A 25,121-nucleotide genomic window follows, 5' to 3' on the forward strand; every position below is an offset into this window, starting at 1 on the left:
GTTAGTGAAAAAAGGAAGAAAAATGACATAGTAAATAAATTGTAAATCGCAATAAAGGTTAAATTTTTTTTTTAAAAAAGAAATAGAAAATAAATTGAAACATATGTTTAGATTGAGATTAAATCAAAATTTGAGATATTAAGATATTAATTTAAAAAAATATATAGTAAATGTAATTTAAAAATAAGACAATAAACATTTTATTTATTTATTATTATTACTATTATTTATTTATTTATTAGAAGATAAAATGGAAAGGATATGTTACATAAAAAAAATGAGATTGTAAAGTGTGCTCTCTTCTTTTCTGAACTCATTATGTCAGTCACAAAATCCTAAACGTGGTATCAGCCATGATTCAATGAAGAGCAGTCTCTTAATGAGTATTTATAACATCTTAGAGCTGATGGGGAAATTACAGGGTGGCTGCTGTCTCCACTTCAAAGGGAGCAGGCGGCTCAGCAGCAGTCCACAGAGACCACACAGATCCTGTTACTAAAAAAAGTCAGAAATTTCACTGAAGACATTTTGTCCACAGAGTAGACAGTCTAGGACGGTGCCACATCAAATAAGTTGGCACTTCTTAGCTCCGCTGATTTGTAACTTCTCTTATTAAAGGTCGAGTATTTAGGATTTAGATATCTCGCAGTTATGTTACAGAAGTGAAAACACAAAAAAGGGAAAGGGTCTTTGAGAAAGGGCCCTTTCTAGAGCCAGTGTTTGGTTTGTCCGTTCTAGGGTACTGTAAAACAGCATGACTCCATACATACATTAACTCTTTAGGTTAATGAGGTAAAAGATCTCTGCAGCCTAGAGTCAATATAGAGTGGAACATCACTGCCTGACCACACATTTCCATTAAGGATCAACTAATGAACTGAAATGAAGCTGGCACATCAAGAACTAACTGTTCCCTGTACGCCGAGTCTCTGCAGAGCCGGTAAAAACAGTGACACAAATGTTTAATATGAAATGCCCAACTGTGCTGTAATTATGGACACGGGTCAAACCAACCTGCTAGAAAACGTCTCAACAGAAGTCTTCAGAACAGTTTATTTGTCCTACAAAAAAAGAAATTATACTGTATTTAACTTTCCACAAGCAGACTAAATGACTCGTGAGTCACTGTAGGGACGGCTTGATAACTTTACCAGGAAGACATTCACCTTAATGACAGGCCAGCTGTCCAGACAAAAAAAGAGGACCCCATCATCTTGGCTGCTGACATTTTTCAGGTCCACAAAATACACAGCAGATATGAGGCAGAGAGTGACCTTGATTTACAAATATTTTGAACTATGGTGAGAGATAGAAATATTAGAATAATTCGAGCAGAGAGAAATTTCCCCGTAAGCACATTTCAGCTGCAATTTAAGGTATAGTTGCTCAAAGTGCAGCCTGTGGAAACATTTCGTGCAGTCCCTGAACATGTCATGAAATGCATACATTAGATTTGATCATCCGCAGTTCATTTCAGCACTTTTAATTTCAGTTGTTCAGGCCTCTCTGATTAAGAGTGACAACTCACATGAAGATACTGGTTGGATGGAAACTAGTGGTATCTCACAAGAGTCACAGTATTATGTTCTTTTATCAATGCTAGTGCTGTCAGCTAAATCTAGCCATTTAGTTGGATAACTCTGCAGTTACACACACACCTGGAGCGACATCACTTTTGTTGCGCTGCAATCAGACATCTTTCACAAGTATTTAAACCTTTGAACCCTGAGCAAATTGGTATGATTCTTTCAAAAACATGGAGGAATGAAAGGCAATGAGCAACTTGGCAAGAAACAAATTGCGAGAAATTACTAGAAGACAGAAAATTACTTTTTAAATCTATGGAAACATGTCTTGGGGAAAAAGAAAAAAGCTACATTTTAATTATCATAATTACATACTTAAAATTCTGTTACAGAATCATAGTTTTAAGCACTTTTCTTCAAGTCTTGTTTGCCTTGTTTTTTTTTTTTTAATTTTCTATTTCATTTTTTTCCCTTCTTTCTGCCCCCAACTAATTATCATGTAATTTTTTTTTGTACTTTTGTTACTAATTTCTTACTAGTTTGGCCATTTCTTCTTTCATGGCTCACTGCCTTCTTCTCATTTAAAATAAGACAGAAAAATCTAGCCAATTAGCTCAGGATTGAAAGGGTTAAAGGTAAAGCTAATGTACAGGAATTAGTGGCATCTAAGTGTGAAGTTAGAGGGTGGCAGCCAACTGAAACTTCTCTCGCGTGCTGAGAATAAAAGTAAACTACAGTGGCTGAAGCAAAAATGCAACTGGCCTATCTAGAGCGTTTGGTTTGTCCAGTCTAGGTTACTGTAGAAACATACAAGATGAGCCACTCTTTATGTAGATATAAATGTCTCAGAGGTAATAAAACCACAATTCTTATTTTCAGGTGATTGTACACTGAGGAAAACATACCGTACTTATGAATATTTAATATCACTTCTGCCAACAGATACACCTAGACCCTACACACTGGACGTTTGATGTGGAAATGAGATGGAAAAGCCACCACAGAAATTAACCCTGTATGGTTGAAGGAGCAAATGTCAGGAAAAATGGATCGTCATAATCTGGGGGAAATATAAATTCATCTGCCTTATGTCTAAACAGGTGAATTCTTTGCTCACAGAGTTCAATGTTAAACGCCATTATGAGATCAATCAGAAATCCTCAAACTTCCCGTGTGGTCAGCAGTGTTTGTTGCTTCAGTGCAGACAACCGAGTTAACTTAGTTAACAAAGTTAACAAAGTTAACTTATGAACTGTATTTTGTTGTTTATTTTTATTGTCTATATAGCTTTTGCATAGATTACATTTATTAATTAGTTATTGGCCGTTTCCTAGCAGAACTTTTGTTGCACATGCAGTGGCGTGGTAAGTGTGGTCGTGGTAGGCTCTCCAGCGGTCAAATATGGCGGTGAAGCATCATGCGCCATAAATGACCGCGCAACAGCAACACGCAAGAAACTCTTACACAGAGCTGAAATAAATTGTGCACTTGTCACATTGCAACTTGTGTAGTTACAAATGGCTGAAAGTGACAAGTAGTGTGAAGGCAGTTTGAGTCGTCAAAACACAAGAAAAGCGCTCTACAAGTGCAAGTCCACTTACCATCCAACTGCAATAAATAAAGTGTCATACTGGCTTTTGTTGTCGTTTTGTGCGTGTAGTGTTTTCATCACATGAGGAGCTCAGCCCCTGCTCTTATCCACACACACACACAGTGGAGAATTTACAATGGTTGCCCTAGTTACATTGCTGTACATGAAAGCTTTGCTGGATAAAACACAGATAATTATATTTGAGACGGGATTGGGACATCTCTAACTTAAACGGTTAATTATGAAAATTGTTGGCCATGTTAGTCATGCTGGATTTCAGTTCCAGGTCTGAATGGACAAAATAGCAGATGATTCATTCTGCAATAAAGAAACAAAAACACTAAATCGGTTAGTATTGTGTTTGAATGTTTATTTAAAGTTATTCCCACTGCGCACCCCCTCCCTGTGTGAAAGCCTAGTCTGAAAGGAGGAGGATACAGGCCACTATAGCGCCACATCAGCACATTAATACAGAAGGCTACTTGTTTAGTCACAACACCTTCACCCTCCACTGGTTTGGCACTCTGTGCTGCCCTGTGATAACACACTAGCATGGTGAGGCTAGTTCATAAAACAACCCCTGGAGAAGGTCCGATAAGAAACGGGGCTGAGATTAGACAGTGAGTGACTCCAATTAGTGAATAGAAAAAAAGGAGGCAGTTCTACTGAATATCAAGTTCCACAGAGAAAAAAATAAAGGGGCGGATGATGCTGAGAGACAGAGAGAAGATATCAAATACAAAGAATCCTCTCTTGTCTTGATGTGGCTGCTGATCCGCAAGGCGTGCTTTGATGATGTCACTAAAGTTGAAAGTTGAGGCCCGTGAAGCCCAAAATTCACAGCGTGGTCTTTGTCCTTCTCCAATCAATGACGCAGTTCCTCTCTCCTCCTTCCACACAAAAACGGATGGACTGAGAGAGAGAGAGAACATTACGATACATACAGATCAATAATGCTTATATGGATTTCTATTTCTGGTTATTTATATAAGCAAAATGAAATAATACACCAACAAAGGTTGTCAATGCTAATGGCTTAATCCATTATGCAAGGCAGATGCAGGAACATGACTATTTCTCCTCGATGTGGTAGAATAATGGAGCGGTGCTGGAATGAGTCCTGAAACCTGAGTGAACATTTTTGCACATCTTTCTGATGGCTTTTTTGAATGGATTTTTGGTTAGATGCTTGAATTTAGGTCTGTAGTTAACACAAGTTTAAGAGACTTTCACGTTTTGTTTTTGTTTTTACAATATAAAATACGTCAGTCAATACCAGCACAAGTTGGTTGCTAACGAGTGACTAAATGACAACACAGAACATCATCACGTCGGACACTGCTCGACAGCCTTGTCACAGCGGTGACATCAAGTCATATGAATCTTGTGTAGTTCATTTATAGCCTGTTGGCTTTTTACTTTGGGTGATTGCATTTATGCTCCAAAACTCATAAAAGTGGGGTTCATTTGTCAAGATCATCTTGCTTAACAAAATGTGTAATTTCATAAACGTTTGTTTGCAACAGAGCTTATGTTCTGCAATAATCCAAAATTTCATTGGCTTTTGGATGAGGAAACCAGGGAAACAACAACGTCCGTATTGGCCTACAAAAAACTCTTCGGTATTTCTCTTTGCATACGCAGAACATGAACAGCTTTCATTCACAGAATTCAGCAGCTGCATGAGGAATGAATGAGCTGGCGCACAACGGTTACAGAATCCAGCCGCTTTCCATTGAATACATTGACATTTTCACTGAAAGACACTGTTGTTGAGATTTACAGCTGCTTTTTCAGAGCAGCACAGCGTAAAACACATTTGCCCCTTTTGTATCTAGAACGTGGAAGAATTATCACCTCAAAACTTTCAAACTAAAATTATCTACAAATACAAACAGGGATAAATAAGAATTTTTTTTTTGTAATTTGGGTGATATGACCCTTTACCAGGAGCTAAATATGCAGTTATGACAGAAACATCCACTGACTGGGAGCTACACAATGACACAATTTAGAAATCAAGTTTCTCTAATATGTCCTAATTGTGTGTTGGAAATATCAAACTGTGCGTTACCTGCGTAGGGGACTACAGATCTCCAAGGGGAATGATTTCTTCGTTGATAAAAAACTCAATGGTCTCCTCTTCCCAGTCGTCCACATTGCTGTCCAGCTCATCGGTGTCCACTCCTGAAGGACAGACAAACAAATGTCAGCGATTTTCTGAACTAAGGACAAAGACCGCAGCGACACCCAGGCAAAAGGTTCAGGAGAACAAAACACAAGAGAGAAGTCCGACCTCCTCTGAGCTCGAGGCGGATGCTCTTCTGTTCCAGATAGGTCTGCTGTGCTGTCTCCCTGTAGCGACGGTAGTCCTCCATCATGGACCTGCGCTTGTCCACCAGCTCCTACTCAAAAAAAAAAGACACATAAAACATTTAGCTTCACAGAACAGTATGTTTGGGATTGTAAACATGCAGCTTGTATCACTTTTTTTTTTACTTATTTCTTTCAAGTGTTAAGGGGATCAAGCCATTATTTGTTTATCTCTAGTATGGAGACTCAAGAGAGGCTGAATGTCTTCACAAGAGGCACAAAGATTATTGAATCATAACTAATAATCTGCTTTATCACACTTTAACATACTGTATGTAAACACTTTGAACTGGATGACGAGGGAGCATAAAATATGGAGAAGGCTGAATTAGTTGTGAGAGCATAATTCCAAACAAACTCAACTTAACGAAAAGGTAAGATAGATGTGAAAAGCCTGGAATAGTAAAAAAAAAAAAAAATGAACAGGTCAAACCTTAGAAGCCTTGGACTGGCTCAGACGATCCTTCTGCTCAAAGATCTTGGAGTATTTCTTAAGGTCCTTCTTGATCATCTGCAAGAAAAAGATGGATATTTACAACAAAGAAAGGTTTCACAGCCACAAATCAAATATGTAACATATACCATTTCAAGTATTCATTGAACCAGGATGCAGGATTTTGCAGTTGTGAGCCTCAGATCAGAGTTGGAATCAGGAGCCGTGTGTGCAGCTCTCATATGAGGTGTCAGAAAAGTTATTTAGTTTATCATCACTGGCTCCACACACTAACACACACACATACATATACATACACACACACACACACACACACACACACACACTCAGAGAGAGAGTTAGATAAAACTGTACCTTTATCTGGTCCGCGCTGAGCAGGGTGGGAGGTCTGGGTCTCCAGAGCAGCTGACAGAATCTGTCCTTGTTGTTCTTCTGAAGAAGACGTCCCTGGAACGTCCACAGCCAGTACGCATTGTCCACCTTGAAACACAAAAAGAGGTGTGGGAAAAGAGTGCAAGTTTAGTACGTATTTCCATACATCAACAGTGACAGGTGTGGGCGATATGGCCATAAAATAATATCACAATATCTCAGGGCATTTTTGCAATAATGACATTCTTGATTATATGGAAAAAATACTCCAAAATAATTTATTATTAATTTCAAAAACATGCATTTGCAGCTAAATAAATAACTAATTAAAACGTTTCTACAAACCATTCCTTCTTTCTTTAATTGGAAAAATCCAAACAGTTGAGCTTTTTTTCCCCCACTCTGCCATTTCTTCTCTACTCTCCCCCCTGACCATCAGACCCCCATGGCGGAGGAGGGGGAGGGAGAGACATTGTGCTGCTGCCAGAGAAGCTGCCAACTGACTTTACTCTGAGCGGTAAGTTGCTAAAAGAAACTGAAAGTCCCGGGATATTCATAAAACATTCAGTGCTTTAGTCTCTGAAGCCCAGGTCCGACAACGCCACAGATTTCACATGACTGTTGTTGCTCCCGTTTCTGGAGCTCACTCCTCCATAGTGGAGCTGGCAGCAACGATCTTTCAGCCTGTGCAGAGTGGTATGAGCTTATTATGTCAGCAAGTTGAAATACTGATACTGCCAGTATCAAAATATGATTTTTTCTAATCATATCAAACCAAATACCGCTATTATTGTGAATGATATGACACGACGCTAAACTGCGAATTGGTCTGGCAGCGAAGAAAAAGACAAAAGCATTTGTGGCATCAGGGAGCAGCACGTACCTTGTGGCTCCACCAGGAGACGGAGGTGACGACATAGCGACCAGTTGGGTCCCACTCTACGTCAGAGGCCATGTAGTGCTCTGCTATGTTCATCATGGTGCAGTCTGACGTGTCGACAAAGGCAAGAGCTCCATTCATACTGCACACACAGGAAAACAGATTATACACACACACACAAAAGATGACAATCATCTGACCTAACACACACAAGTGCGATTTGAAATACTGTAAGCCTCAGATCAGAGTTAGAATCAGGAGCTGAGCTCTCATACGAGGTGTCAGAAAAGTTATTTAGTTTGTCATCAGTGGCTTCTTGTTGCTGTCAATCACGCACACGCACAAACAAAACTGACCTCCTGAGTCCAGCCAGCACCAAAAACTGTCCCTGGGGGCTCCAGAAGATGCTGTTGGCTTGCTGCTTGTCAAACATCTCTTTATGAAAAAAGGACAAAAAAAAGTGTCACATTACAAGGTCCCAGACAGTGCCACACAGTCTCAACAGGACAGTTACTATGTCTGTCCTATCAACTCACTTGTGAGCTCGATCTTGCCGTTGTTTTTGACATGATAGAAGGAGACATTGATTCTGGGAGACTCTCCGTGGAGAACGGCGAACTTGCTGCCGTTGGGTTCCCATGCAAATGCAATGATGCTTTCTGGAAAGACAGAAACACAACAAACAACGGATCAGGCATTTCTTTTCTATTTAAACCATGAAGTTAATTTCTGTGTTCAATATATTCTTACCCTTCATCTCCACTACATCAACAGGAACCTGCTTCTCCCTCATGCGGAAGATTTCAAAGTTAGTGACCACACCCTGAAAAAGATTGAGAAATTAATTTTAGTTTTGTTTGTTTTTTTTTACCAGTGAGGTCTCAGTTGTTTCCCCTCTTTCTCTCTACCGGTGTACCTGTGTTCCTTTAGGAGTCCTGTCCACTTTCACACACAGGTAATCTCCATTTCTCTGCCAGTGCAGTTTGCAGTCAACGACATTGAAGAGATTGCGGACGCGGATCTCCTGACGGGATGGCATCTGCATCAGAGTCACTCTGGCTGGGATATCTTTGTCCTCAGGTACCCAGAATGCTATGATGTTGTCACCAGGAGACCATGAGAAGTCCCTGTAGATACACAAACATACAAATTATTATCAATATCTCACCATTTAAAGAGTGGAAATAAAGAAACAAATCATAAAAGCATCATTGAGGCCTCTTACTTGATCCCGCTGATCTTAAGACTCTTCTTGTCGAGCAAGCCCATAGACTGAAAAAAGTCAAAGCATTGCTTTAATGTCACTTTTACACTTCGCATAAATACAGCTACTTGTTTTTTTTGTTAAGTGTACTTACTGGAGTCTCATAGATGCTCAGTGTATCTGTGGTCATCCTGGCAAAGAACTTCCCATCATGGCTCCATCTGAATATAAATATGCTCCATTATAATCGAGTTTAGACTTAAACGTCCCCAAGGGGAAATTCCTTTCCACAGCATTACACACATCAGACAACAGTACACACTCGGGCCTGTTCAGTGAGGCCTATTGTTTAAGCCGGCTATGGCTGTGGGGATTAGGCTTTTCCCAAAGCGAGCCCCGATGACCCTCAGTGCTCTCTACATGTGCCCGGAGAGCAACAGGGTAAGGGTTCATTTATGCTCAACGTTAGATATGTAACACGGAGACAGATGGACTTTCTTGTCCGTACTCTGCGTTCATGTTGTTCATATTTGGGCACGTTTTCTAAAAGCTTACAGATGCAACAGCGCAGTGGTGCCAGAGTAGGTAATTTTAAGTGAGATACGACAGTGGCTGACAACAAAGACATTTAAAAAATGATGGAACAGAACAAATTAGTAATATAGTGAAAACAATTCTAAGTCCACGTCACAACGTTTTATTTCATGGCCTCACAGATCACTGCCGCCTACAATGCTACCTCTGTTGAAAGGCACATTATTGCAACCTCCTACACCGTTGCCTTAATTGCTGTTGTCAGAAACTTTTGATTCTTCCTTTTACTGACATCTATTGGCTGTGTCTATGTTATCATAGAAGTATCAGTGACGTTTGAAACAGGCGAATCTATTTTTGTACGTAAAGGGAGTATAAATGACCTTTAAGTTGGTACATTGAGTGTGTGTGTGATGTTCTAATGTGTGCAGTGGCCTTAATGTTTGCCTCTGTGAGGTGCTCTCCCTGCAAGAGCAGCAAATGTGAAAAAACAACAACAACAATGAAGCAAATGAGATTTTGACAATGAGGGAGAAAAACTGACTTGAAGATGGGCCAGTGTGCAGAGCTCTCGCAGTGGAAACCTCTCTTTTTGTGTCCAGTCAGAATGTCCCAAATGATGATGGCCTGTGGGTCCTCCTTGGTGTCCATCAATGGACTGAAAGTCACCACATACCTGGAAGGTATCACAGCCACACATGGAGCTTTACATGGCTCAGAAATGACTCTGTTCATCTAAACATCACCCATCCTTTATCAATAAGATTATCTTAATAGTTTTAAACCGGGATCTTCAGTAATCAAGTAAGAAGTGCATGATTTAGTTTTTTACAACTGTTTCAATGTTTCAGATACATATTTTAACATTTGGGGGTAAATAATCAGCGGATGCATAAAAATTAAGAGGCCATGTTTATGGGGGTCAGACAACATAACTGGGACATCCCTGTTTTATTGCAAGCCATTTTCCTTAAAAGAATATATTAAAATCCCCAGTTTAAATACCCAATTTTTATACCTATGTATTGTTTTTATACTTATGTATATAACCTTTTTATGTGTTTGCTTGTCTGTGAAGTTTCTGTATACTGTATGTACCACTGGAGACACCAGATCTCATTGTACAGCTGTGCAGTGACAATAAGGCACCAATTGACTGGTTAAAAACCAATCTGCACGTCTCTGCAACATCAAAAGAAAAAATATATATATATAATGTGACTCTATTTAAAGATCTGCATTTCTCTTTTCAGCATGAGTCATACTGACCAAATTTTATAAGAAAAAAAAATTGACTAATAATAAAATATTACATATTGTCTAAAGTTGTACAGTTTTTATAAGCAACTGGTATCCAATTGACCAGCAGCGATAAGTCAGCGGGAGGCTATGTTTATGTGGATTTCTTTTTTTGGATGTTACAGAAGAATCATTTCATCATTACAGTTGAATTCAAACAGTTACATTAGAATGACTTCATCAAACAGTGCATCCATTTACGATCACTCAATAACGCTTGAAGCTAATGCTTATACACACACAGTAAAAGCGCTTCATCAGGTAATGATTCCTACTGCAAAATGTCAATTAGTACTGCTAAGCAGAAATATTGATTACCTCTCACATGGTGAGAAGTCGATGAGGGACACGCCCTGATGGCTGAACCTCTGAATCTGTTTGAACTTCTCGCCGCCCCACAATGCAATGCCCCGCTGATGGAAGGTGGCCAGGTAGGTGCCTTTAGGAGACCAGCGCACGTACGTCTCTGTCCAGCGCTGAAATCGAGACACAAAAAAATCTTACACATCTGCAAGCAAAACAATACTGTTCAATGACATTTAATATCTCCAATAACCCCACGTTTCAAAGTGTGATCAACTACTTACTGCTCTCTCTTCAGCTATTATTGGTTCTTTAGCATCGTTGGAGAAAATGGCGGTCCTCTCTCCAGCTTCGTAGATCACACTGTACTGGTCCCGGCAGTCTGGGTCCTCAATCCAGTGACGCATATTACCCTGTACAGACAAAACATTAAGGCATATTAATTTGTTGAAGTACAAAACTACTTAGAATTACATTGGAGAAAAAAAAAAACAAAACAAAACTCACAAAATCTTTGAAAGGCTGCTTCTCTGGAGTTTCCCACTCATCACTGATGTTCATGTACCTGGAGAAATAAACAAAAGGAATGAACGTACTCATCTCACACATATCTGCCTTCAAATTTACTGCATGCCTTTTAAGACACGGCACACTCACTTGTCAAAGTCAGTGAAGAGGTTGACCCTGAATGTGTGTTGTTTGTCGAGTTTGTATCCATCTGCGTTCTTTACTGCCTCGAGGGCCTGGCTAGGACCAGCATACTCCAAGAAAATGTACCTGTGTGAGACAGGGGTTTGTTTTACATCCTAAATTCAACATTAAAGCAAATACACAGCATTAAAAGACTAGAGAGCAAATCACATACCCTTTGGTCAAACCATCAGCCTCTGGATAGAATTCAGTGGTGATCTTGCCGAACTTGGAGAAAATCTTGTGTATGACATTCTTGAGTTTCTCCAAACGCTCTGGGCCCACCTGAGGGACGTTGTCCACCACCACCACCGAGTCTATGCCGTCAGCCTCCTGGGGCTTCTCCCTCAGGATGTCATCCAGGAGCTCTGAGGAGATGAGAGAGGAGGGTGGGAAGATATGGGAGACAAATAGGAATGTTAGTCACTTATCTGATCTCTCTGTATCAGCCTGGGCTTCTAAATACATGTTGATGCCATGATAACTTTTAATTCAAACTGCAATGAGAACACTGCCTTCATTTTTGGACATCATGGGCAAAATTGTTATCAGTACTTTTTATTCCCTTCATTGAACAATACAGTACACACAGGGAAACGTGGGGAGAGAGTGTATCAGAATCAGAATCGGGTTTTATTGCTAAGTAAATTTACATGTACAAGGAATTTGAATTGGTGTTTTGGTGCAAACAATTAACATAAAGGAAGAATAAAAATAGCACATTTAAATAGAATAAGACAAAAGATAAAAAAAATATAGAAGCAATATAAAAATATAAAACATAGAATATAAAAGACACAAGATGTATATTCAAAAGGTGCAATGGAGGAATTGCACAGTTGTGCAGGGGTTGAAGTTGCAGTGTAAATATTTTTAGTCTGAATAAATGAACCTACAGTGTGCAGTATAAAGAAATCCAGTCCAGTGTGCGTTAATGTAATGCATAAAAACTGATTCAGCCTTACATTAATATAATGTTCTCATAATATAATGTTCCGTACCCACAGAAAAGGTCCTTAGCTTGAATTGAATCAAGATATACCTTTTTGATCCCCAGTGGAGATAATCAGAAATAATAGCCCCAGCAAAAGTGCCACCTCCACATATCACTCACTAAATTTCCATTTTTATCTATAGCCCCAGTTGGCAGGAGGTAAAGGGTGGTATACTATGAAAATAGTATTAAATAGCCAAAATATTCTGACTTTTGAAAAAAACAGTAGCCTACTGCATTCTTTTGCCACTTTAACAGGTGCGCCCTGTTTAAACTATTGTAGTGGTTCTCAAACTGTGCGGTGGGCTCCTCTGGGGGGGAACAGAGCCGCTGCAGGTGGGGCATGGATGACCGCAGGAAGTGAAATTAAGCTGAATAAATATACTCTTGTAGGGAAAATGAAGAGTTGGCTGATGCTATCATACTAACCTTAATTTCACAAAAATGATAACGGATTTTTTTTTTTAAGTTTCTTCCTAAATTATAGTTTATGATTAGCAACTGATGCCCTTGAATATATTGATTTGCACCTATTTGCACCTTATTGTTAGCTTTTTTTAAAATTATATTTTGCACATAACTATTGCTAGTTCTTATATTTTGTTCCTTGTTATCTAGTTCTATATTTATTTAAAAATTGCCATATAGTGTATTTTATAATCACTACACATATGGCTTTTTCTGCTATGTTATTATAGTCCTTGTATACCCGTGCTTGGTATCTGCACTCTTCTAACTTTGTATTGGCAGTAGTGTTTGGTGTTGCTGGCTAATATTTATTTATACTGTTATGTGTTTTCAATTAATCTACCCACATTGTTATAGGAGTGCACAAAATATCTACGCAGCACAAGCTACAGACTCCACAAAGGCCATAAAGTTAAATCAACACCTCTCATGCAACAGTATGAACAAAACCTGAACATTACATTTTTCACATGGGCTGATTTTCATGAAGGGCTGTTGAATTAGACTTCTCTGATTTAATCTGGGTAGTCTAATACACTGTCAACTGGATCTAATGTATCATTCATTCCGCTGGGGTGTCATTTTCTCACGTTTTATTTGCAGACCTGAGGCACATATGGATCACCTCCCCTGCTGCTCTGCGTTAGGATTAATGTTACACTGATGAAAGATATCTCATGTTACCGGCTGATTTATCCAAATCAGAGTGCAGCTTCACACTGGTGATCTTGTCCTTAATTATCCACTGGCTAGTAAGTACTAAAAAATTTTTAATTGGTACAATTTGTCCCTGATTACATTTTCTACGTTAAATGTCAGGCCACAGTGAGAGGCAGTTGGGGTGAGGCTTCAACGGTCGTAAAATGTCTGAGATAACACCGATTAATGTTAGCTGATGTTGGGGATGTGTCTAAAGAAAATGGTGATGTATCCGTTTTATTCATGGTTACAAAAACGTATAATTTAAACACTATACACCATAATGCAAAGTGACATGCTAACTAGCTTTGTAGCATCTACAGCACCGTTGGTAGAGCTGTTAAGCTAACTGTTAGCAGCAGGCCAAAAAGCCGGCGCGTTTCCTGCTGTCGCTCACCCTCATCTTCGACGTCATCCTCGAAGTCCTCTGGGTCGCTGAAGGAGGGCTCCTCCTCTTCATACTCTGGGTCGTCCACCATATCCACCGTGTCTTGCATTTATCAGCTACTACGAGACAGATTTCTCGCCACTATGGAGCAGAATCCCAAAAATTAAGAGGCTGACGGTCCTCGGCCGGTGCGGCACCATGTGCGATTATGCGAAAATGGACGATATGACGGAAACGGAACTGGCTAGGCGGCAAGGGCGCGCTGCGGTGAAAAATTAGAGCTGTAGAACATGCAGACCGGTGATATGTGGCGCCTACACGTGGAATTAACCCCATCTGCAAGTTTATTTATCAGATAAAAGTGCAGGTGCGCTTTGTTACGACGCTCACATTTTACACTGACAGAAGAGGAAGGCCACGCACCGGTAGATCCGAAACGATTTCCCGCGAGATGGACGTTTAGCAGAACTACACGGAAAAACTAGTTGTTGTTATTTTAGCTAGCTGTTCCCTTTCAATTAATACTACATAACATAGCTTCTAGCTGTGCTTACACATGTGTGAGTCGGTGTTAGCTTTATATACTTTAGTGTAACTGTTAGCTGTAAAGTCATTAACATCCTGAATGCTCATTAACATTAACACACATTAGTACCATGGACAGAGAGTGTGTGTCGCTGCTGCCCGGTGTGTGTGAGGTGCTGGCGGACTCAGGAAGGTCTCTGCCCGATGACACCAGCCTGGAGAAACTGCTGGACTGGTTCACAGAGCTCACAGAAGCTGGTTGGTACTGAACTCTGTGGGATAGTTTGGTTTTCTGTCCTTATTCCTGCAGTCTGCTCATCGTAGTTTCTACGGATGGAGATTTCAGGTGTTTAGGGACTGTTCGTTATTCATAAGAGTGGAGGTGGAGGTTCTTAAAGGGGGAGACATAGAGAATATTTTTTAACCACTGGGGAGAAACTTATGTTTATTTTTTTGTCTTAGGTTAGGGGCATACAACTTATAAGTGGTTGTGTTTTGTATTTATTTTACTGTCGAAAATTTGTCAGAATTACATGATTTATCATAGTCTGATATTGTAAAAACAGAAATTATTGCTGTATTTTTTTCTGACAGTCTTTGGACACATCATGTGTGACAAACACTTCCATCAAAGAAAAAGAAAAAAACAAATCTGGGTTATTATAAATGTAAAAAGTATAATGTAAAAAAAAATACATCTATGCTTTTCCTACTGAGATAAGACCAAATGTTTAAAATGAAAAAATGCCAAATTTTCTTGAAGTCCAGGTTGACACATTCAAATTGCTTGCCAACAGTCCAAAAGGAAGAGATATTCAGTATAATATCATGTAAAACATCAGAGCAATAATCAATGCACATTTAACATTTTTACTTGAAATGTGAGTCAAACAACAGTAGCTGCCAAGTGCTTTTTTGACAGTTGATGAATTGATGAAACAGCTAATTGTATGCGCGCTAAACTGAGTGGCTAAGGGCTTTATTTTGTAGGGGAGGGGCTCAGTGTCTTATGATAACTTTTGTTATTTCTCGTCATAAAGTACTGACATGGTACATATTCCTAAATAAATATGTCTACAAAAGTGAAGAATTTTTCATATGAAGTCTGGCAAAGTAAAATTATATAGACAAAATGCACAAATAGTGAAGGGAACTGCTTTGAGGGTTATTACAGCTGTGGATGAATAGTTCGATGTTGCATCTGTATCACTGTATCATGTCCACATTTTCTTCTGATGAAGGCGTATCTCTGCTGGAGGTCTGCCCATGTCTGCCTGATTTCGTATCCACTGTGGTTCAGAACACAGCATCAGACCCCGGGGTCCTCTCCTTCACCCTCAGACTCACTGGCTTACTGGCTGCCAATGAGGACGGCTTCAAAAAGCTTCAGGTAGACTTAATGACTCCTTGTATTTTTAATAGACTGTTAATAATGATTCCTGACTTTGGTGATGTCTTCTCTGCAGGAACACTCTGTTCTGAATCAGGTCTTTAACCTTCAGCACTGGAAAGAAGCACGACTTTGGGATGATCCCTGTTTACGGATTGGCTGGATCCAGGGATTAATGAGCATGCTGCAGCACCCAAAGGCTCTTGTGTTTTTTGTACAATCAGGTGACTCTTTATGTAGGAAATGAGACCATTTCTACTTTTTTTAACAATATTGTATTGGGGTTTTTCAAATATAACAGATATAACATCTAAAAAAAATCTTGGCAGCAAATATGGTATACCATAAAATAAAAATGCAAGCCAAAAACAAAACAAAAAACCCCACCAAAAAACAGAATTAAAACAGGTATTACAGTAATAGTGATGTGCAAAAATCTTGAACATTACATGGACTACAACACTTTATTCCTCTTTTCATTTGCCCCCACCCAACTTCAGTCTTTGGTTTTATTGATCTCTATTGATGTGCCAGCGTTCCTTTTGTAATATATGTCAGTTTTTCCATAGCAACACATGTTGATAAATCCTTAATATCCTGCTTTATACCTGTTTTTTTTCACATCTATAGCTATTGTTCTTTTAGCTTGTAAGAGACATAAGTATATTAGCGCACGGTCACTCTTCTCGGCAATAAAATCATCTGGATAAATACCCAAGATGCACAATTTTGGCAAACAAGGGGTTTTCAGTTTTGTTACCTGGCGAGACTAACTCTCCTGATATGTTGTATATTATAAAAGACAATTTAATGTCAGTATTAGGAACAAACACCAATAATTTCACCACCTGGTAACTGAAATGTTTTTTCCTCATTTTCCAGATTTCATTGAACCGCTCCTACAACTCCAGACAGATACGAGTCTATTCGTTGCTTCAGCTTCCAATCAAACACTCGCCCACATCCTGCTCTTCTTTCAGCCAGTCTCAACTGCAGGATGTAACGGCGTAGATAAGAAAAAAGAAGATGACGGGAGGACACGTGCCTCCATCACAGACTCAGAAATCAGTGCAGAGTACACTGTTGTTTTCACAGCGATCTCAGAGTACCTCAAGGAGTCGCTGGTTCCCAAAGAAAACACAAATCTCCATCAGAGTCTGCAGATCCTCAAACTGCTGGCCCTGCTCCTGGCCCAGGCCGGGCCTCGTCTCCGGGACACGCTGCTCCAGACAGTCACAGACTCTCTGGAGGAGCTGGTGACAGCAGTCTGCAGTCAGGTCACGCTGCCTCTGATGGACGTCATCGTGGCTGCGCGCAGGTAAACTGACCCTCATATCTACACAAACACAGTGTGACACAGAACAATTCAGTTCACCATGACAGTAAATACAAAAAAAATCATTTTAAACTTAACTTAACATTATTTTCACAGATAACCAAACCCATCCATGAGAAAGCATTGAAAATCCTTGAAAATTTGTGAATTTGAGGGTGAAAAAAATCAAGGCCTTGAAATTTTTTTTACGTTAGACGTAATTAAAAATTTGTCACTGAAAATGCTTGAATTTATAAATCTTGTGCAAGAATAGAAATTAAAGTTAATTAAATATTGTCAGCCATTACTCTAATGCAAAACGAGAAGTGTTCACACATTCAAGCCTCTCTCTTTTTTTTTCTGTGAGCTTCTGTAGAGCCTGCAAGTACCCATTATAAAAATTTCTAATGTTGTAACAAGGGGGTGAAAGATTATCAGCCTGTCTGTTTCGGTTTTGATTAAACCTTTGCTAACGCATTTAGGCAAAGTTTTGTGTCAGAGTTTGTTATATTACAAACTCTAAATATTGACAGAAAGATTTTTATTTTAATATTTGGGTTCCAGTCATTGGTTATCTGTATTATGAACTACTAGTAATCAGTATCGGTGTTGCCCCTGAAAAAACAACTCTGGTCGAGCCCCATTTGTAACAGTAATTCATTATTTTATTACCTGTGTCTCAAACTATGCTGTTTGGGTCATTAAATTTACGGGAGTTGAGGCTCTAGATAACTTACAGACAAAAAAACATGCATAATGGTGTATTCATAGTAAATAAAGGAATAGTTTAGAAAAGACGAATTGACCCTCCCGACTTGTACACGAACGGAGGATCCACTGAATAAATATAACATAAAAAGAGGTGAGAAGAAATGAAAATTGGGTTTTATAATCATGTCGAGCTGAAATGATTAGTCAGTTAGAATCCAAAGTCGTTCTATTGCAAAGCAGGTTTTCACATCTTAAGGATTTGCCGTGGTATTTTGTGTATGTTAACGGTCACAATAAACATCGTAAGAGAAAAAAAAAAGTACAGCAAAAAGTCAAGGCTTAGCTTATCAAAATTTAATGATTTACAACATACCACAGCCTTTATAATGAGTGGGTTCAGTTTTAAACGGTGTCCATGTTTGTCTCCAGCAGCTCGGGCACTGATGAACCAGATCAACGCATTGCCCGTCTTCTATCGTCCATGTTGAGCATAAACAAAGCCACTGACCTCATTAACTCTGCAGCTGCTTTTCTTCGCAGAGGTCATCAGTAAGCATCTGTTCACAACACGACATCACGCTCTCATACAGACTGTCTGTTCAGCTTCACCAGTACAACAACTCGGTTTCAGAAAACAAGTATTTATTCACCCATGAGTGCTATTTTCTTCTTTTTCTGTGTTTCTCTCCAGTGACGTAGTCCACACTGCCCGAGCTGTGAGAATACTACTGCTACCCCTCGACATTATAACTGGTCAGACTCTACTGGGCACAAACACCACTGGTAAAAAACTCACAGCAATAAAGAATTCAAAAGAAATCAGTCTGTAGCAAGTCTTGAATCTTCATAACTAAATATGTTTTTGTTCCAGCAGCAGAGGAGCATCAGTTAATGTTAGAGCAGCTGAAGAGTAGAACCTCCTGCATCGCTACAATCTGTGTCTGTCTGACAAACACACCACAGATTACACTCATGGTACGGTCAAAACAGAGGACAACAAACTGTTATATACGTAAAGCAGACTGGTATCGTTGCTTATCTCTCTCTTTCTCCCCTCAGCCTTCTGACGTCCTCCCCTGTCCTCCAGTGTTAATTGTCACTGCAGTTCTGTCATTGTTAAGGATCTGCAGTGGCCTCTCCTCCTCGTCCTCTGGTTGCATCAAGGTTTGCAGGAATGTAATCGGCAGTGGTAAAGTTCAGAAATGTGCCCTCGAGGCTCTGACGGCTCTCAGCAGCAGCCCAGGTAACAGGGATTGTCCAAACAGGAAAATGTTTTTTATTTTCTTTAATAAAGATTTAAGGGGGATTTAGTGGCATTTAGCAATGAGGACTGCTGATTGCAACCACCTGAAACTTCCTCCGATAAGAATGTCAATAATGTTGTTTGGGCGGCTTTTACCAGGAGACAAAATGTCCACAGAGGTCTTCTCCTCCCCAAGACAAATGATGATTAAAAGCAGTAAAAACACAGAATAAAGAGTTTTTCTATGCTGTTTGTCATAAATATGCATCTAACTTTGGTGGCCAATGCAAGCATTTGAATGTTGCTGTCTGCCAATATGTGGCCCTTAATCACCCTGGACTTTTAAGGAAAAACTTTATTGGACAAAGCAGCAACAGTGGCATCAGAGTTTAACTGTACTTTGCAATATAACACGAGTTTTGGCATTATAAAACTGTACTTTATATTAATGAAGTAAATACTCAAGTAAATATGGAAGCATACAGCAGAACAGCACAGACGATCATAAGTCATTTTACCAGGTTTGAGTTGCAGAGTCTCTTCAAGTATAAAAGTAAATAGTCATAAAATAATTTAAACAATTCGTAGAATTTTATAACAAAACAGAAAAAAGTAAGATTAAACATCATCATATTCTGACACAAAAACGAATGCTGCTCCACGTGAACCTTAGGTTATACAGCATAAGTTCAGTGAGAGAAGAGAGTGAGAGTTTTTTTAGCACATTTCTTCAATCTCGTGTGTTTCAGGAGTGAAGGAGAAGATCAGTGACGTGCTCACAGAGCTGATACAGTACCTGGACAATCCCGACTCTGACCCCACTGTAAGTTTTTTGTGTTTCCCTGTTTATGCATACTTCATTACAACTTATTTTATTTTGTCACTGACCTTCTACTACAACTGAGGAGCTTTGATTTAGAAGAAGACACCATCACACACTGATAGTCTTAACCATATGTGGCTGGTGCACTTCCGCGTTGTGTTGGTTAGATAACGAAGACGTCTTCATGGATTACCGCAGTTTATTCTGACAAGCAACAGAGCTTCCATGTCAATCACACTGCCCACTCCAGCTCCTACACACATAAAATATACAAAACAGACGTCAGCTTTGTTTGCCCCAACATTAAGCTGGCAGCACACACTCTCAAAATAACTATTTTCAAGTGGCAGTTTGTGGAAACTGTCACAGGTTGTCACAAGTTGTGACAGCATTATAACATAAAGGGGGAAAAATATTAAGAAAAATGACTGTTTGTGTGGTTTCATGAGAGTTGGACAACTTCTCCGCACTGACTGCTTCATTTAAGAGTTAATAAAGTCACAGTGCGAGGTCTCAATCTGACTCTCCCGATCAGGGTTGCTAACTTTAGCTTAAGTTAGGGATGTGCCGTATGGATCGGAAAGATTGGTATCGGGCCAGATAAAGGCTTTTTTGACTAACTGGGATCGGTTATTTTAAGCCCGATCTTTTGTTTACATCGGCCGTCACACAGATGTCATAAACGGTAGAGCACAAATTAAGTCAGATTTTATTGAAATGCTGCTACTCCAATAAGTAGAAACTGTTTTTTTGTCATGTTCAACTTCAGCTGCTACACCACTTTAAGTAGAATTTTTTTTTTTGTTCATTTATAGTTGTTCAGTATAATGCTGTGAAAAGTGAAATTGTGACTTATTTTTATTTGTTGTGACTGAGAATGTGAAAGTTAAACTATAACACTATTGTGAAGAGGAATTGTGACTGTACTTTAATTACAATGCCGCATTAAGTGGATTTTAAAGCTACTTCTAAAGACACATTTTAGTTTGTTTACCTTGTTATTTTGTTGAAAAAAAAACAAATGCTGTAGTGGGATTTTGATAAAAGCCATATAATTTTTTTTAGTTTGTTTACTTTGTTATTTTTGTAAAAAATAAAATTAAAAACCCTTAGGAACTGTTTGGATGCAGACATGTTTTTGTATTGCATTGCAAAATGATTTAACTGGCAGCTATAATAACCAGGTAAACACAAGTATTGGATCATGGATCTGGATCATGGGGGAAAATAAAAACCTCTTCGGGATATCCCTAGCTTAAAGGATCTGTACATCTCTATCTGCCTTGTGTTGTTTATTCTGTTTGTAATGACTGTTTCTGTGTTTCTTAGGTACTCCACAAGTCCTACCAGGCCGTAGTAAAGTGGATGAGTGTGAGCACAGACCTCTATTTTATAACAGAGCAGCTCAGACAAGGTGACGTTTACCAGCAGCCTCTACACTGAAGCTCATAAGTCGTATAAGTATGTGTGGTTATATACAGGAATGTGTTACTGAAATTATATGTATCTACATATTAGACCTGGTTGAAGTAGTGAAGAAGCGTGCGTGTGACATGCGCTGGGAAGTGAGAGACTCGACGGTGGAGTTTCTGGGACACCTAGCAGATGTGCGTGTTTCCCTTAAGTCAGCCAAGGAGGAGGTGTGTGATGCGTCTGAGGCTCTGCTGGGCGGCTGTTGTACCACTCCTCTCCTGAAGGAGGCGCTCCAGGATACAGAGAGTTATGTGAGAGCCACTGCGGTGTCTGCACTGGCTAAGACACAAAGACACAGCTGGGAGCGGGAGGCAGCACTCACTCAGGACGAGGTAGGCACAAACCATATAATAATAATAATAATAATAATAATAATAAAAAAATAATAAATAATCATAATAATAATGAAAAACTAGAAACATAAATAAATAATGATAGAAATAGTAATAGTTTTAAAACAAATGAAATAAAAAGACTTAAATAGATAAATACATAATTAAAAATATAAAGTAATTAAGATAAAAATGAAATAAAATATAGAAAAAGTAACAGTGATACAACAATTGAACTAAAAAAACACAATAAAATAAATTTCATAAGTAAAGATAAAAGAGGAAAAAATGTAGAGATGGTAACAATGACACAAACTTGCACGTAACTGTTAAACTTCTGTGCCTTTCCAGACTGAAATTGTGGACCGACTGCTTGAAATCCTCTCCAAGGACACAGAGGGATTCCCCAGGAGGGCTGTGGTGCAATACTTCAACACCTGGTTCTCTTCACGCTCCTCACGCTCACCTCCATCATCGACCTCCTCTCTCCTGATGCAGTCTGTGCGCTCCGTCCTCTCACATGGCAGCATCGATCTGGACTGGGAGGTCAAAGTACACACGCTGGAGCTGGCCGAGCTGCTGCTGGACGAAGCCTTTTCAGGTCACCGGGGTTACAGGAAGGGCCCAGACACGCATCGTGCCCCTCTGCACCCCTATGGTGTAGTTTCTGATCAGGCCTACACACTTCACACACACACTGGTGCACACACAGAAGGAATGGAGTCGGATTTGGCCGACGTGGTCGAGCAAGGAGTTCTCTCGGCATTGTTGAGTGGTCTGGTTGACTGTGATAGACCCGTGGCTCTGAAGGCCTGCCAGCTGCTGATAACACTCAGAGACACAGTCTGCCCTCTGTCGCTAGGGTCACTGGATGCAAATGCTGCCACGGCAACAGTATCCTGTGAGCTGCCTAGCTGTGGCTGGGGGCGGGAGATCAGAAACATATTGCGGATTAAGGAGAGTGATCCGGCCAGAGAGACAGATGTCAAAACACTGAGTGTGTGTGAGACGTTGAGGTCTCTTGGTTTAGACGAGAGGCTGGACGTCCTGACTCAAAGCAGCGACCACGTCCACAACTCCCCCCTCTCTCTGCTGCAGGACATACTGACTGCGAGTGCTGCTCACACTCATCCAGACACACAGCCGGGCCAAGAGGTCATAGTGGACTGCTACTGACACGCTCACACACACACACACACATCACACTCTGCCTTATATTGGGTCTTAACTCAGGGTACATTTACCTCAGCGATGTTATGATATTTTGGTTTCCGTAGTAAAACAGGATTTGTCCTGATCTTACAAATTAATACATAAAGACCTGAGATATCAGACTTAGCAATATCACAATTTCAGCATTTTCCCATCCACAAAACTTGTGATGAACAATATTTCACCTTTTATTGTCTATCAATGAATGAACTAACTGGTTTAAGAACTTCTTAATATTTAATGTTACAGTTACATTTAATACCATGCAGGAAGTTGTTGATCTTTGTTGGCTTTTTTATGATGTAATGTCTCTATTGATTTCTTAACTTCCAGCTGAGGTCAGTCACAACTTGCCAATAACAGTTCCACTCGGGCCTAAAACTGAGAGCTGACCAGACCTGGACTCGTGTCTAGACAACCCAGCCCGCCTGATGCTGCCGAAATTTGACAGCCAAATCTAGATTTTTGCTTTATTTTATCCACTGGCCCAAGTTCCTTGTTTGAACCACAACCATCTTCAAACTGGGCATTAATTGTGATGACAACTAAATACCTGTAAAGTCTCGCAACTGCATCTTGCACAGTTGCAAAGTTATCAGTGACAAAGTCTGTCCACAGACGCACATATAAACACCGGCAAAGTACTCAGTTCACACTACAAGAGGTCACACGAAGACCAAATTTTGCCACAATGACACAGAGGTGTAGAATTTGGGTGAGATGCAGGGGACACATCCCCCTCAGTATTGAAAGTACATGCATTTGTCCACCCCAATAAAAACATGAAAGGACCAGAGGACTATAATTTCAACTAACTGCTAGAACGCACTCATGGACACAACAATACCTCCGGTAAAGTAGATGGTGGCAGAATGCAACCTCAACAGCAATGGCTGCAATTTGCCATAACACAAAAGGAGATGAAGCAACTACATCAGGAAGTATTGTGATATTTCCATCATAAATTGATGCAAAAATGACACAAACCGATGCATAAATTGATGCATTTGTGCAAATTGGTGCAGAAATGCAGGAAATAAAGTGTTTGACCCTCATTTTTAAACCAATTTGTTCCCCCAAATGTAAAAAAAAAAACAAAACATTACACCCTTGATGACAGACACAGACTCACAAGGTAAAAACAGTACCAACCAATCCCACTCTTACAGCTGGTAATTCATTATGATGAACAGTATTTTCATACATTAAGCTACCCAGCTGTATATAAAGTAATTAAAATGAGCTCCACCTTTACCAACTGCAACATTAAATTGATGAACACAGTATTGCATCAATAGTTATAATGCCATTATATAATGCATTTCATTCTCAAATGGGGCATTTTGCATAATGAGCACTTTTTGATGCCATTACTTTTATGCTTAAGTAAAATATTGAATGCAGGACCTTTATTTGTGTATTTGAGTATTTCTACACTGCAGTATTGCTACCTTCATTGAAGTTAAACCTCTAAAACCTGGAGTGACATCACTTTTCTTGTGCTGAAGAAAATTGGTTTAATTTATTTCAGAAACACAGGGAAAATGGTAATGAGCAATTTATTAAGAAATGTTCCACAAATTGCAAGAAATCAGTAAAGTTAAAAAAATATTCTACAAAAAGTTAGGGTTAAAAGTTAGATCATTTCCTTTTTTAATTGATTACTTTTCAGGTTATTTTTACTATTTTACTATTTTTTGGCATATTTCGGGTCATTTCTTCTTTTGTTACTCATTTCCTTCTTCGAATGTTTTTGAAAGATATCAAGCCAATTTGCTCAGATTTTAAAGGGTTAAAGGTCTGAGCACGTCCTCCGTTACAGCATGTCCTGCTGGTCAACATCAGTCACACATTAAGAGTGTAAATATTAAATATATATGCAGATTGATCTTTGTGTATTTTCCAGCATCTAACAGATAAGCAACTACATCCTCCACTGCTCCCTCTAAATCTGTGCTGTTATGTTGAATTATTCACCTGAACTATAATTAGACTTTTTCCATTTAGTAGCTCTTAAGGCACAATCCATCTCTCTTATGAAGAACCTTTTTTTGCAAGGATAATGTAATTTTAATCTTAGGATTCCAGTTATCTTACACCGCTGTAGTTGCAAAGAAACATGTTTTTTTTATACATACACCACTTCACTTTTCACACCTTTTCACTTTGTGTAGCCACTGATGTTTTTGTCACGCCACTTGATAATCTAGATTATGTGTGAATCAGCTGGAAACTCTTGGTTAACCTTTGCAAAGCTATAATAATCATAAACACTCAAGGTCATCTTCACACTCTGTTTTAAGTTATTTTCATTCTTCTCCT

The 25,121-nt window shown here is 39.4% G+C and overlaps 2 protein-coding genes and 2 non-coding genes across 6 annotated transcripts; 1 reads left to right on the forward strand and 3 right to left on the reverse strand.

Annotated features, from left to right (window-relative positions):
* Positions 1–3,466: 3,466 nt before the first annotated feature.
* Positions 3,467–13,926, reverse strand: LOC121942347 (eukaryotic translation initiation factor 3 subunit B). Its single transcript, XM_042485527.2, has 19 exons — positions 13,785–13,926; positions 11,402–11,594; positions 11,194–11,313; positions 11,044–11,101; positions 10,821–10,949; positions 10,552–10,709; positions 9,479–9,610; positions 8,555–8,621; positions 8,422–8,468; positions 8,113–8,323; positions 7,947–8,019; positions 7,733–7,855; positions 7,553–7,631; positions 7,200–7,338; positions 6,299–6,424; positions 5,924–6,001; positions 5,414–5,522; positions 5,192–5,304; positions 3,467–4,029 (listed from the first exon to the last, which is right to left on the reverse strand). Exons 1-18 carry the CDS (start codon positions 13,882–13,884, stop codon positions 5,204–5,206), a joined length of 2,043 nt encoding a protein of 680 aa, XP_042341461.1. The 5' UTR covers positions 13,885–13,926; the 3' UTR covers positions 3,467–4,029; positions 5,192–5,203.
* LOC121942712 (small nucleolar RNA SNORD60) lies at positions 6,118–6,206 on the reverse strand. Its single transcript, XR_006105826.1, has one exon. It is a non-coding gene; the product is annotated as a small nucleolar RNA SNORD60 (small nucleolar RNA).
* Positions 7,429–7,510, reverse strand: LOC121942703 (small nucleolar RNA SNORD60). Its single transcript, XR_006105819.1, has one exon. It is a non-coding gene; the product is annotated as a small nucleolar RNA SNORD60 (small nucleolar RNA).
* A 227-nt stretch (positions 13,927–14,153) lies between the features above and the next one.
* On the forward strand, positions 14,154–23,854 carry brat1 (BRCA1 associated ATM activator 1). Of its 3 annotated transcripts, none has more exons than XM_042485323.2 (12): positions 14,154–14,558; positions 15,542–15,690; positions 15,767–15,914; positions 16,573–17,008; positions 18,146–18,265; positions 18,408–18,499; positions 18,588–18,691; positions 18,776–18,959; positions 19,709–19,782; positions 21,112–21,196; positions 21,301–21,587; positions 21,939–23,854. In XM_042485323.2, exons 1-12 carry the CDS (start codon positions 14,432–14,434, stop codon positions 22,761–22,763), a joined length of 2,631 nt encoding a protein of 876 aa, XP_042341257.1. In that variant the 5' UTR covers positions 14,154–14,431; the 3' UTR covers positions 22,764–23,854. The 3 variants fall into 3 exon arrangements, with proteins under 3 accessions (XP_042341257.1, XP_042341258.1, XP_042341259.1); XM_042485324.2 differs by having other exon boundaries at positions 18,591–18,691; XM_042485325.2 differs by having other exon boundaries at positions 18,149–18,265.
* The last annotated feature ends 1,267 nt before the right edge of the window (positions 23,855–25,121 follow it).

Source organism: Plectropomus leopardus, chromosome 3 (assembly GCF_026936395.1).
Source record: "Plectropomus leopardus strain MGB_pleo_1.0 chromosome 3, ASM2693639v1, whole genome shotgun sequence".
In the NCBI taxonomy this organism is placed as follows: domain Eukaryota; kingdom Metazoa; phylum Chordata; class Actinopteri; order Perciformes; family Serranidae; genus Plectropomus; species Plectropomus leopardus.

Bases quoted from the DNA above. Each gene is read 5' to 3' on its own strand.
- LOC121942347 (XM_042485527.2), bottom strand. From the start codon at position 13,884: ATGCAAGACACGGTGGATATGGTGGACGACCCAGAGTATGAAGAGGAG. The intron at 11,102-11,193 runs GTGAGTGTGCCG...TTATTTCTCCAG, and splicing joins CTCTTCACTGACTTTGACAA to GTACATGAACATCAGTGATG. The intron at 8,622-9,478 runs GTCAGTTTTTCT...ATTTATATTCAG, and splicing joins GCACACTGGCCCATCTTCAA to ATGGAGCCATGATGGGAAGT.
- brat1 (XM_042485323.2), top strand. From the start codon at position 14,432: ATGGACAGAGAGTGTGTGTCGCTGCTGCCCGGTGTGTGTGAGGTGCTG. The intron at 15,915-16,572 runs GTGACTCTTTAT...CTCATTTTCCAG, and splicing joins TGTGTTTTTTGTACAATCAG to ATTTCATTGAACCGCTCCTA. The intron at 18,266-18,407 runs GTAAGCATCTGT...GTTTCTCTCCAG, and splicing joins TTTCTTCGCAGAGGTCATCA to TGACGTAGTCCACACTGCCC.